Genomic DNA, 11991 nt, shown 5'->3' with positions numbered 1-11991 from the left:
TTCCTTCGCAGCGGGCCTGCTACTTTTCTTCCGCTCTCTCCACAAGTTCCGGGAAGCATCCAAAGAAAAGCCTGAGCGCAATTCTTTAGTTTTGCTTTTCCCTACTCGCCCCCCCTTCGTTTCACCCTACACTTCAGACGGTCCGGGGCGGCGGGAGGGAGGAGGAATCGCCAGATATCTGAGCTCCTTCGCTAGTCGGCGGAACGGGCGAAAGTGGAACTGGATATTACCCGGACTTGTTTGACTGTCGCTCTTCCTTTTTTCTTTCTGGCTCGAAAGAAGGGTCTGCTCGGGCTTCGGGCACTGAGTTGCAATGGTGAGTGGATTGGCGGACCGTGGACTTTTTGAACGGAATGGGATGAGGGGAGGCTTTCTAGGGACCAGGGAGCTGCTTTGTGGAAGGCAAAGAGAAAGAGAAGGCGGTACTCGGAGTCGGGCTGGTAGGTCAGACTTCAGTCTAATTCGGGGGTAAACAACCTTGGCACTTTTATGACTCGTGGACTTCAACTCCCAGAATTCCTGAGCCAGTTGTGCTGGCTCAGGAATTCTGGGAGTTGAAGTCCACGAGTCATAAAAGAGCCAAGGTTGCCTACCCCTGGTCTAATTATACGCCTCGCTGAGGCTGCAACTGATCTATATTGATCTCCCAAGGATTTGCATCTGAGTAGGCTTGCATTTTGTATTGGATTGTAGTTCAATGTTACATCAACAAACGTCATTTTTATAGCACGAGTTGCTTACTGGCTGGCTAATTCAAGAGCAGAAAGAAACTAATGCGGAACTAGGCAGTTAAGTGACTTTTCAGCTGTTGATGAACTAGCGTTTCCTGTAACCCCGGCTGCCAGTAATGGGGTATGGTGAAGGATAATGGGAGGTGTTCAGTATCATCTAGTACAGGGGTCTCAGACTCAATTTCATTGAGGGCCACATCAGCATTGTGGTTGCCCTGGAGGGGCGCGGTCTACTGGGTGGGCGTGGCTGGAGGGCGTGTGGCCTACTGGGTGGGCATGGCCAGCTCTACATCGTTTGCGTCAAGAGTGCCTGTGGGGGCCTAGGCAGGAGTGGAACAGATCTGAGGGTCTCTGGCAGAAGGAGATGGGACTGAGGCAAGTGCCAAGGCATGGTCCACTGGAGGAGCCTCACTGTTCCTCTCAGGTCATGGGAGGGCGGCTGGACGGTGGCGCGGAGGTCAAATGCCCAGCCTGCGGCACTAAGCCCAACCCCACTTCCCCAAGGGGGTGCCCAGCTGCACTTACCTCCTCCTCAAGGCTGCTGCTGCTATGCTTGTTCTCTTTAGCCAGGTTGCTCATGATGGGTATGAGGGCAAAGTCAAGAGGGAGGCCCACTCCCTCTCCATGTGAGACCTGGCTTTGTATCTAAAGCTTTCTTAGCAATAGGATGGGAGACCCCACAGGATAGGCCAGGAGGAGGGGGCAAGGGGATGGTGAAAAGGCAGCAGGGCAGGACTAAGGCAGGACTTCCCTCAGACCCTCCCTCTCCTTCCTTCCTTCCTTCCTTCCTTCCTTCCTTCCTTCCTTCCTTCCTTCCTAAGAACAGAGTGGTGGGAAAATATTTGAGATGAGGGAGGAAGAAAAACAGGCAAGAAACGCAACTGAGGAATGAAGAAATGCACCATCGCCTGGAAGTGTCCAGCACATGGCCCTCACCTACTTCACATATCCGGCTTGGTGGGCTCTGGGGTAGGGGATACCATGAGCAGCGTGAGAGTCGATGTTACCTGCGCAATGTTGCCCAGCCCCCAGCCCGCCCAGTTTTGGCAGGCAGAAGGACGCTCTCCTCACAGTGCCAAGAGGCTGAGCCGGGTGGCACAAATCTGCCTAGCCCCTAGCCTGCCCAAAGTAGGCAGGACCATGTGCTGGCCACTTCCAGGCAATGGTGCATTTCTTCATTCCTCACAAAGGGTGATACCTCCCCAGCGTATGCCCAGGGAGCAGTGCCGACGTAGCAGAAGCTTGTCCCTTGATGTTTCCAGATGGCCTTGTGGACTGAATGTATTTCAGCATAGATGACCACCACGAAATTGTACATTGGATCCCGGATGGCCTGGGCCAGGGCCAAGGCAGCAGGGGCCGTTCCCTCACTGTTTCCAGGATGGCTTCGTGGGCCACATGGATTTGGCTGCAGTCGTAAAGGCAGACTGGGTGGGACTAAAAAGTTCAATCAGTTAATTCCAACTTTGCGAGATCTTTTTTTTCCCCACGAGAAGTTGAAATTGATTGAAACTATTTTTTTTTGCACATGCCAGCGGAGGCCTAAAGCAAAAAGGTTTTATAATAGCTAGCTGAAACCGTAGGACTGGGGCGACAGTGCGTGTGCCCACAGAGAGGGCTCTGCGTGCCACCTGCGGCACGTGTGACATAGGTTCATCACCATGGACCTAGGGTTAGGGTTAGGTCACCATGAACTCAGCAAAATGGACGTCACCAACAAACTCGGAATACTTGGGTATGGTTAAGGAGAGCAATTACTTTTCTAGGCTGCCCTATATGTTTCCTGGTAAAATACATGGGAAAATCCCATTGGAGGAATTTTCCACTTAGGGTTAGGTCACCATGAACTCATAAACCAAAATGGACATCGCTAACAAACTCAGAGTGTTTGGGTATGGTTAGGAGGGCACTTATTTTTATAGGCTGCCCTATCTATGTTTCCTGGTAAAATACATTGGAAAATCCCATTGGAGGAAAATTCCACTTAGGGTTAGGGTTAGGTCACCATGTAACACCTCTACTCCGCGAGCTGCATTGGCTTCCGGTTGCCCTCCGGGTGAGATTCAAGGTGCTGGTAATGACCTATAAAGCCCTAAATGGCTTGGGTCCGGGATATCTGAGGGAACACCTGCTGCCGGCATCAAGTTCCCTTCGTCCAGTGCGCTCCCACAGGGAGGGTCTTCTCAGGGTGCCGCCAGTAAAAGATTGCCGGCGGGTAACGCCCAGGGGGAGGGCCTTCTCAGTGGGTACGCCTGCCCTCTGGAACCAGCTGCCCGTGGAGTTGAGGACTGCCCCCGACCTCCGTTCATTCCACCGGGACCTGAAGACCTGGCTCTTCGAGCTCTCTGGCCCAGGCTGAGAATTTTAATTTTAATTTTAATTGGGGTTTTTATTCTCTCAGGGACAATTATAATCTTTTTAATTGTTTTTAATTTTTGTATTTCTTGTTTTAATTCCCTGTAAACCGCCCTGAGTCCTTCGGGAAAGGGCGGTATACAAATCCAAATAAATAAATAAATAAATGAATGAATGAATGAATGAATGAATGAATGAACTCATAGGACCAAATGGACATCCCCATTTTTTATTTATTTATTTTTGCACACGGTGGCGGAGGCCTAAAGCGCAAAGGTTTTATAAAACCGAGCTGAAGGCCTAGGACTGGGGCGACAGCACAAGTGCCAACAGAGAGGGCGCTGTGTGCCACCTGTTTCACACGTGCCATAGGTTCGCCACCATGGATCTAGTAGATAGCAGATTCTACATTTGTGACTAGAAATAATCTATTCTTTGTTTTTTTGCGTGTTTCTCTCCTGGGCTATGTTTTATGTTTGTGCAGAAATTGTATGCTTTTATGTATTAAAGTTTGTGTCATTAATTGCATAAAGCATTACAAAATGGAAAAAGATATGAGATACAAAACCATACTGTAGTCAGATTTGTTAAGAATCAGCCTAATAGACAGCTGCTATTAATAAACTGATTAATGCTTGCAATAGCATAAAACATTTTCATGTATCAAGTAAAATTGATAGAAATTGATTTTTTGATAAATTTTTAATCAAATGTTTCTTGCTAGAGTTTCACTTTGAAGTATTGTGGCTGTTTGGTTAAAATGGCTAAGGTGAAAACCGTGGAAATAAAATGGATGCGTGGCTGTGGATATTTTATTTTTAAGTGGCTTTTTTATATATTTAGATTTATTCCTTAGTGACAGATTCATGTGTAATTACTTGGAGACTAAATAAGTATGGCAGTATGTCAGTTTCAGATAGAAATATGCTGAAATGAACACCACAAAAATAATATTTATGTAAATACAGACACTGAAAAAATGATGGGTATAATTTTAACAGTTTAATTTCTATTTTGTTCTCTAATTCACAGCCCCAAAACGAGTATATAGAGTTACATCGGAAGCGATATGGCTACCGCTTGGATTACCATGAGAAGAAAAGGAAGAAAGAAGGTCGTGAGGCTCATGAGCGGTCAAAGAAAGCTAAGAAAATGATAGGATTAAAAGCTAAACTGTACCATAAACAGCGCCACGCGGAAAAAATACAAATGAAAAAGACGTGAGACAATTTTTATTATAAACTTAAGGACTCATACAATAAATTGTACTGCTGATCTAGTCTTATTAGAATGTATGCTGATTATTTTTGTGTATATCCATTACTCAAGAGTTTAGATACAATGACATTAGTATAGTTTTCTTGAGGCACTTGTCTTAGGAAAAGTGCTTCATGTTACTAGTTGGTGTTAATCTTGCATATTTTGCCTATAAGTAGTATGGTTCTCTCTAAGCTTTGGAATCCATTTAAGATCTCTATTTCTAAAAGTTTTCATGGGGCAGTGTTGCTGATTTAGTGCTAAATTAATTTGGAAACATCTGAAAAGCAGCTTGTTGTATCTATCCCTCTAGCATTAAGATGCATGAAAAGAGAAATAGCAAGCAGAAGAATGATGACAAGACCCCAGAAGGCGCTGTGCCAGCATACCTGTTGGATAGGGAGAGCCAGTCTCGAGCAAAAGTTCTTTCCAACATGATCAAACAAAAACGAAAAGAAAAAGCTGTAAGTCATACAGATGCTTAAGTTGATATAATTTGCAAGGTTATTTACTGTTGCTTTAAAATACTGATTTGCAAAATAATGACTAGTATTTATTCAAAATATTGAATGCTTATTCCAGTGTTCTGTTCTAGGTAGGATATTAATTTGCATTTATGATGAGTTTTACTAGATTTGTCCAAAAATCTACATAAGTGTTTTAATTTGCTTTGTACTTTTATATCTCCCACTTTGGAATATAAGTATAGCTTTTTAAAACATCTGATTACTTGTATAAAGCGAAATTAAATTGGTGTACAGGGAATTGCTAAAAAACAAAGACTTGGCCTTAAAACACTTTGCTGGGAAGAAATACCTGTATATTTTCTGTATTTTTCTTCGTGGGAAGATACAGCCGTTTCTGGCTTTTTCAAAAGTGGAGGGCAATATTTAATATAAATTCCTATTGCTCCACTCTCCATTATAAATGAGAGGAATTTTATGTCCTCCTGAATATTGGAAGATTTCCTCTGCCTGTTGCAAAGCTTATTTTGATATAGTTTTCCTGTATAGCAATGTTCTCTTGATAGGAAGAACAATAAGAGTTGTCTGTGTAATCAAACCAGACTTTACAGATTTCCCACACTGATACAATCCAACTGTAGTAGTAAAGGTAAAGGTTCCCCCGCACATGCGTGCTAGTCGTTTCCAACTCTAGGGGCCGGTGTTCATTTCTGTTTCAAAGCCGAAGAGCCAGCGTTTGTCCGAGGACGTCTCTGTGGTCATGTGGCCGGCATGAGTAGACGCCAAAGGTGCACGGAACGCTGTTACCTTCCCACCGTAGTGGTCCCTATTTTTCTACTTGCATTTTTACGTGCTTTCGAACTGCTAGGTTGGCAGAAGCTGGGACGAGTAACAGGCACTCACTCTGTTACGTGGCACTCGGGATTCGACCCGCCAAACTGCCAACCTTCTGATCGACAAGCTCAGCGTCCTAATCCACTGAGCTACAGCGTCCCTAACTGTAGTAGTAGTAATTATTAATAACCCTATCAAAGAAAATAAAAATAAAGTACAGGTTCTAATTCCAAAGTAAAATAGATAAAACATCAAGGTTGACTCAGCCTTCCATCCTTCCGAGGTAGGTAAAATGAGGACCCAGATTGTTGGGGGCAATAAGCTGACTTTGTAAAAATGCCGCTGGGGGGGGGGCGAAAGCCCTATTAAGCAGGCATATACATAGAATGAAGGCTATTGCTAAGCACATTGATTTGTGCTTAAATTGTAAGCCGCCCTGAGTCTTCGGAGAAGGGCAGGATATAAATAAGATTAAAATAAAAGAAAAATAAATAAAAGAAAAGAAAATACAGTAATAAAATATGTGGTAAATGCAACAAATCAGATAAATACATCACCTTTTCATGATACCCCAATCTGTTCAATATGGTTCTTAGCTGGACTATCTAGACCAGTGATGGCGAACCTTTTAAAGACCGAGTGCCCAAACTGCAACCCAAAACCCACTTATGTATCGTCGGGTGCCGGGTGGGCATGGCCCATTGGGTGGGTGTGGCCCATTGGGTGGGTGTGGCCCATTGGGTGGGCATGGCTGCGGTGGTAACGGCAGAGTAAGTTGGGCTAAAAAGTTCAATCAATCAATTCCAACTTTGCAAGATCTTTTTTTCCCTGTGAGATGAAATTGATTCATTGATTGAACCTTTTTTTTTTTTGGGCACATGGCGATGGAGGCCTAAAGCGAAAAGGTTTTATAAAACCCAGCTGAAGGCCTAGGACTGGGGCGATGGCACACATGGCCACAGAGAGATGGCTCTGTGTGCCACCTAGGTTCGCCACCACGGATCTAGACTATAAGCTTAGTATTTCTGCTCACAATGTATATGTTATAGCCCAGGAGGAAATAGGACAATCTGTTATTCAAGTCCCAGTGAGCTGTTCTTTCAAGTAGGTATGTTAAACATCTAAGCCTGAAACGGACATAGAGTTGACAATCAAACGAACCATTAGCAATAACTTCAATGGTTGGGGCACTGTGGCTTGTGATGCAGATACAATCATTCTGTTATTGTGTTAGACCAGGGGTGTCAAACTGCCGGCCCACGGGCCAGAGCATCACGGAGAAACCGCGCCCATCCCATTTTCGGCAATGAGAAAAAGTTCCGATACGTTGCGCGACATCATGTGACGTCACGAGTTTGACATGCCTGTGTTAGACAAACTAGTATGTTGCAAAATTAATGAAGCAGTATATTGTATGTGTTCCCATCTAATGTTACAAATTACTTATTTTTAGGGGAAATGGGAGGTTCCTGTGCCCAAAGTCCGGGCCCAGGGAGAAACAGAAGTGCTCAAAGTGATTCGCACTGGAAAACGAAAGAAGAAGGCTTGGAAAAGAATGGTTACCAAAGTGTGTTTTGTAGGGGACGGCTTTACCAGAAAACCTCCAAAATACGAGCGCTTCATTCGACCAATGGTAAATATTACTTGTAGTAGGTTAATAGCTAATTTGCTTTTTCATGTTCAATCTTCAGTAAAGATGCCCCACCCATGTCAGCAGAGGAGGCATGCTGTAGGTCCCATCAACCAAAGTATTCTGGCTGGCAGAGAGTAGAGCCTTCTCTACCATTACACCTACCCTTTGGAACATCTTGCCACTCCCCATGTTCCACAAGAGCTTAAAGACCTGGCTTTGCCAATTGGCTTAGACCTCCAATGGAGGGGCTCTACAGTGGGGTGATTGATAGATGAATAATAAATCCCGTCTCCCATCCTGCTTATCTTTCTCCTTCCCTCCCTATCTTTTAGTTAGAGCTGAGTATTTGTATTTTTATAATATTTAATTTATATTGTCTATAAATTTTCTGCAGTTTTATCTTTTTAATATTGTAAGCCACCCAAAGTCACGCTGTGGTAAAACGGGCAGCCAATAAATTTAATAAGTAAATAAACAAAATTAGGAAGACAAAATGGTACATTTAGCGATCGTGAAAAAGAGGAGAAGCTACCTGGAACTGGTCACAATTGTAGTCCATCAACCTAGTGGAAATCAGAGTCATGAATGCTCATAAACAGCTGTTAACCTTTCTGAGTTTAAAACTAAGCCCATTTATGTGGGATTGGGATTAAGAATAAATGCATGTGTTAGTTTGAATTCTCTTTTTTTCTATGGTTACTTACCATAGAATTTTATTTATTTTGTTGAATAACAGGGTTTGCGATTTAAGAAGGCCCATGTAACACATCCAGAACTTAAAGCCACGTTTTGCCTACCTATTCTTGGTGTAAAAAAGAATCCATCTTCTCCTCTCTATACTTCTTTGGGAGTAATCACAAGAGGTACAGTAATCGAGGTGAACGTGAGTGAGCTTGGTCTCGTCACCCAAGGAGGCAAAGTTATCTGGGGTAAGTAACCGAATACTACTTTTAAGTAATAAGAATTAATAGTAATAGTATTTAGGCTTGTATACCACACCATAGTGTTTTACGGCATACTCTGGGCAATTTACAATGTAAACCTTATTTGCATATTGCCCCCAACTATCTGGGGTCCTAGTTTTACTGACCTCATAAGGATGAAAGGCTGAGTCAACCTTGAGCTGGTCTAAATTGAACTCCTTGCTGTGGGCAGAGTTAGCTTGCAGTACTGCATTCTAACCATTGTGCCACCAAGGCGCCTAATAATGCTAATGAAAGAAATATTTAAGCAATTAGATATTATGTGAGAATTGTATGAAATTGCAGGTTTTCAGGATGAAAACTACAGGATGTCTAGTCATCTCTAAATGAGATAGGCACCACATAAACCTAATAAGTAAAGAAGTATTTCTTGCTTAGCAAGATAAAAAAAAATCACAATTTGCTTGGATCTTGATAATTACTTTTGTCTAAATTTGCCCAGCAGCAGTTCAAGTGTATCTTATGAAAAGAAAAAAAATAAGATTTTATTCATCAATTTCAGCTGCTTCTTCCCTGCTCCAGTAATTTTAATTTAATTTAATTTATTAATATTTCTATACCGCCCTTCTCCCGAAGGACTCAGGGCGGTGTACAGGGCAAGAATAAAACACAGAGTTACAAAAATTAAAAGATAATTAAATACATACCCATAAAAACAGTTGGTACATTAATAAAAACCCCAATAAAATGATAATAAAAAACCCCACCAATCCCCCCTCAGGCCAGGCCGGCTTGTTCGAACAGGTATGTTTTCAGATCGCGGCGAAAGGAGCGAAGATCGGGTGCCGTCCGGAGCTCAACCGGTAACTGGTTCCATAGCTCCGGGGCGCCCACAGAGAAAGATCTCCCCCTGGGGGCCACCAATCTACATTCTCTGACCGGTGGCACCCTGAGGAGTCCCTCTCTGTGGGAACGTACAGGGCGGAGGGAAGTTGACGCCGGCAGCAGGTGTTCCCTAAGGTACTCCGGACCCCTGCCATGTAGGGCTTTAAACACCATTACTAGTACCTTGAATCTCACCCGGAAGACAACTGGCAACCAATGCAGCTCACGGAGCAGAGGTGTGACATGGGAGTATCGGGAAACTCCCAACACAACTCTCGCGGCTGCATTCTGTGCCAGTTGGAGCTTCCGGGTGGTCCTCAAGGGCAGCCCCATGTAGAGAGCGTTGCAGTAGTCTAGTCGAGAGGTCACGAGCGCGTGAGTGACCGTGCATAGATCATCCCGGCTTAGATAGGGCCGCAACTGGCTCACCAGGCGAACCTGGGCGAAAGCCCCCCTAGTCACAGCTCCTATGTGGTCTTCCAGAGTGAGCCGTGAATCTAGGAGGACTCCCAAGTTGCGAGCCCTATCTACGGGGGGTAATAATTCGCCCCCCATAGCAAGAGGTGGAATGTCTGAATAAACCTGGGATGAAGGTATGCAAAGCCACTCGGTCTTGTCGGGGTTGAGTTGAAGTCTGTTCCTCCCCATCCAGACCCGAACCGCCTCCAGGCAACGGGACATCACGGTGAGGGCATCACTGGGGTGGTTTGGGGTCGAAAAGAAAAGCTGGGTATCATCAGCATACTGATGATACCCAACTCCAAAACCACGAATGATCTCACCCAGCGGTTTCATATAGATGTTGAACAGGAGAGGCGAGAGGACCGACCCCTGAGGAACTCCACAAATGAGAGACCTCGCGGTCGACCTCTGCCCCCCTGCCAACACCGACTGCGAGCGTCCCTGGAGATAGGAGGAGAACCACTGTAAAACCGTGCCTCCCACTCCCAATCCCCTGAGACGCCGCAGCAAGATACCATGGTCGATGGTATCGAAAGCCGCTGAGAGGTCTAATAGGACCAGAACAGAGGAATGCCCCCTGTCCCGAGCCCTCCAGAGATCATTCACCAGCGCGACCAATGCCGTCTCCGTGCTGTACCCGGGCCTGAAACCCGATTGGTACGGGTCTAGATAATCCGCTTCATCCAGGACCAGAGGGAGCTGATGTGCCACCACACTCTCAACAACCTTCGCAAGAAAGCGAAGGTTGGAGACAGGACGAAAGTTGTTCAATACAGCTGGGTCCAAGGCAGGCTTCTTGAGGAGAGGCCTCACCACCGCCTCTTTCAAGACGGCGGGGAAGCTGCCCTCACTCAAAGAAGCCGATATAACTGCCTGGAACCAGCTGCGTGTCCTCTCCCGGGCTGCATAGACCAGCCAGGAAGGGCACGGGTCCAATAAACATGTGGTGGTGCTCAGCCTCCCCATGATCCTGTCCACTTCCTCCGGAGTCACAGAATCAAACTCCTCCCAGGTGATATCGACAAGACCACCCGTGTCCTGCTCGACAGACTCTGCCCAGTCAGAGTCCAGACCGGTCCGAATCCGAGCGATTTTGTCCGACAGATGCTGGTTAAACTCCTCGGCACGACCCTGCAAGGGTTCCTCCCTCACCTCCTGATTCAGGAGGGAGCGAGTCACCCTAAACAGGGCGGCCGGGCGATTATCTGCGGACGCGATAAGGGTGGCGAAGTGGTTAGACCTCGCCTCCCTTATCGCAGCGAGATAAGACCTAGTATAGGTTCTTAGTCGCAATCGGTCGGATTCGGATCGGCTGGATCTCCAACCGCTCTCTAGGCCCCGTCTCCGATGCTTCATCTCCCGGAGCTCCGCGGAGAACCATGGAGCTCGACGGGATCTGCACCGGGTCAGGGGCCGCAGGGGTACAACTCGGTCAAGAGCCTCAGTGGCTGCCCTTTCCCAGGCTTCCACTAAGGCATCTGCCGAGCTGTGAGCAAGGGAGGCAGGTGGGGACCCCAGCGCCGCCTGGAACCTCTGGGGATCCATTAAGCGTCTGGGGCGGTACCATTTGATAGGTTCCACACACCCACGGCGGGGGGTGGCAAAGCGGAAGACCAGCCGCAGGAGATGATGATCGGTCCATGACAGGGGCATAACAATTGGGGAGCCCCCACCAAGATCATCTAACCACCGTCCAGATAAGAAAACTAGGTCAAGGGTGTGGCCTCCCTCATGAGTCGGTCCCGAAATTACTTGCGTCAGGTCCATGGCCGTCATGGAAGCCATGAACTCCCGAGCCAACTCAGATGATCCTCCCAGAGATGGTAGTACATTTCTTTGACTCCTAGTCAAAATCCATATGTATTTTTAATATGTCTTATGTAGCAATCACTCAGCAGTTAGAGGAAATTATGCAGTTCATTCAAGTTACATTATGCAACTTAATTGTAACAAATTTTAATGTTGGTTTGTCCAGTCTCACAGAAGTAACTTTTCAGTTGGTAAAAATAAAGGCCCATTATTCTCTTTTCCCCGACTCCTTCCTCTTAAGTAGAGTTTTAACACAATGTATTCAAATGCCAGCTATGGAGGGATGCTTTTTTTAAGAATTATATTGCACTAGTAGACTGAATTATTAAGAATCTGCCATTTATAAATATTCATTTTCAGTAAAACTTGTTTTCTTTTCAGGAAAATATGCACAAGTAACCAATAATCCAGAAAATGATGGATGCATTAATGCAGTTCTACTTGTATAGTGACACTGCAGCTATGGGTGTGCAAGCTTTTCACACACAGACAAGTACTTCTGCAGACTTCAGATAAAAGAATGTATTTCCGAAGAGCCATCTCATAAGACAGAGGACTGCTGAAGAGCTGGCTTTTCTCCAAATGTTATCAAAAATAAAAAAATTCTTGATTAGAATGGTAAATAGATTTAAACAGAA

General features: G+C 45.5%; 1 protein-coding gene across 1 annotated transcript; it reads left to right on the top strand.

Moving 5' to 3' along the window:
- The first annotated feature begins 117 nt into the window (after window positions 1-117).
- NSA2 (NSA2 ribosome biogenesis factor) lies at window positions 118-11980 on the top strand. The gene is made up of 6 exons (XM_081318738.1): window positions 118-316; window positions 4119-4306; window positions 4657-4807; window positions 7095-7274; window positions 8011-8203; window positions 11735-11980. The coding sequence occupies exons 1-6, from the start codon at window positions 314-316 to the stop codon at window positions 11800-11802; spliced, it is 783 nt and encodes a 260-aa protein (XP_081174864.1). The 5' UTR covers window positions 118-313; the 3' UTR covers window positions 11803-11980.
- The last annotated feature ends 11 nt before the right edge of the window (window positions 11981-11991 follow it).

This window comes from Vipera berus (genome assembly GCF_964194415.1).
Source record: "Vipera berus genome assembly, chromosome: 2".
Taxonomy (NCBI): domain Eukaryota; kingdom Metazoa; phylum Chordata; class Lepidosauria; order Squamata; family Viperidae; genus Vipera; species Vipera berus.
This window is presented reverse-complemented; position numbering and strand designations above follow the sequence as displayed.

Excerpts from the sequence above, each read along its gene's own strand:
- NSA2 (XM_081318738.1), top strand. Across the intron at positions 4,808-7,094 it reads AAAAACGAAAAGAAAAAGCT|GGGAAATGGGAGGTTCCTGT; the intron begins GTAAGTCATACA and ends ACTTATTTTTAG. Across the intron at positions 8,204-11,734 it reads AGGAGGCAAAGTTATCTGGG|GAAAATATGCACAAGTAACC; the intron begins GTAAGTAACCGA and ends TTTTCTTTTCAG.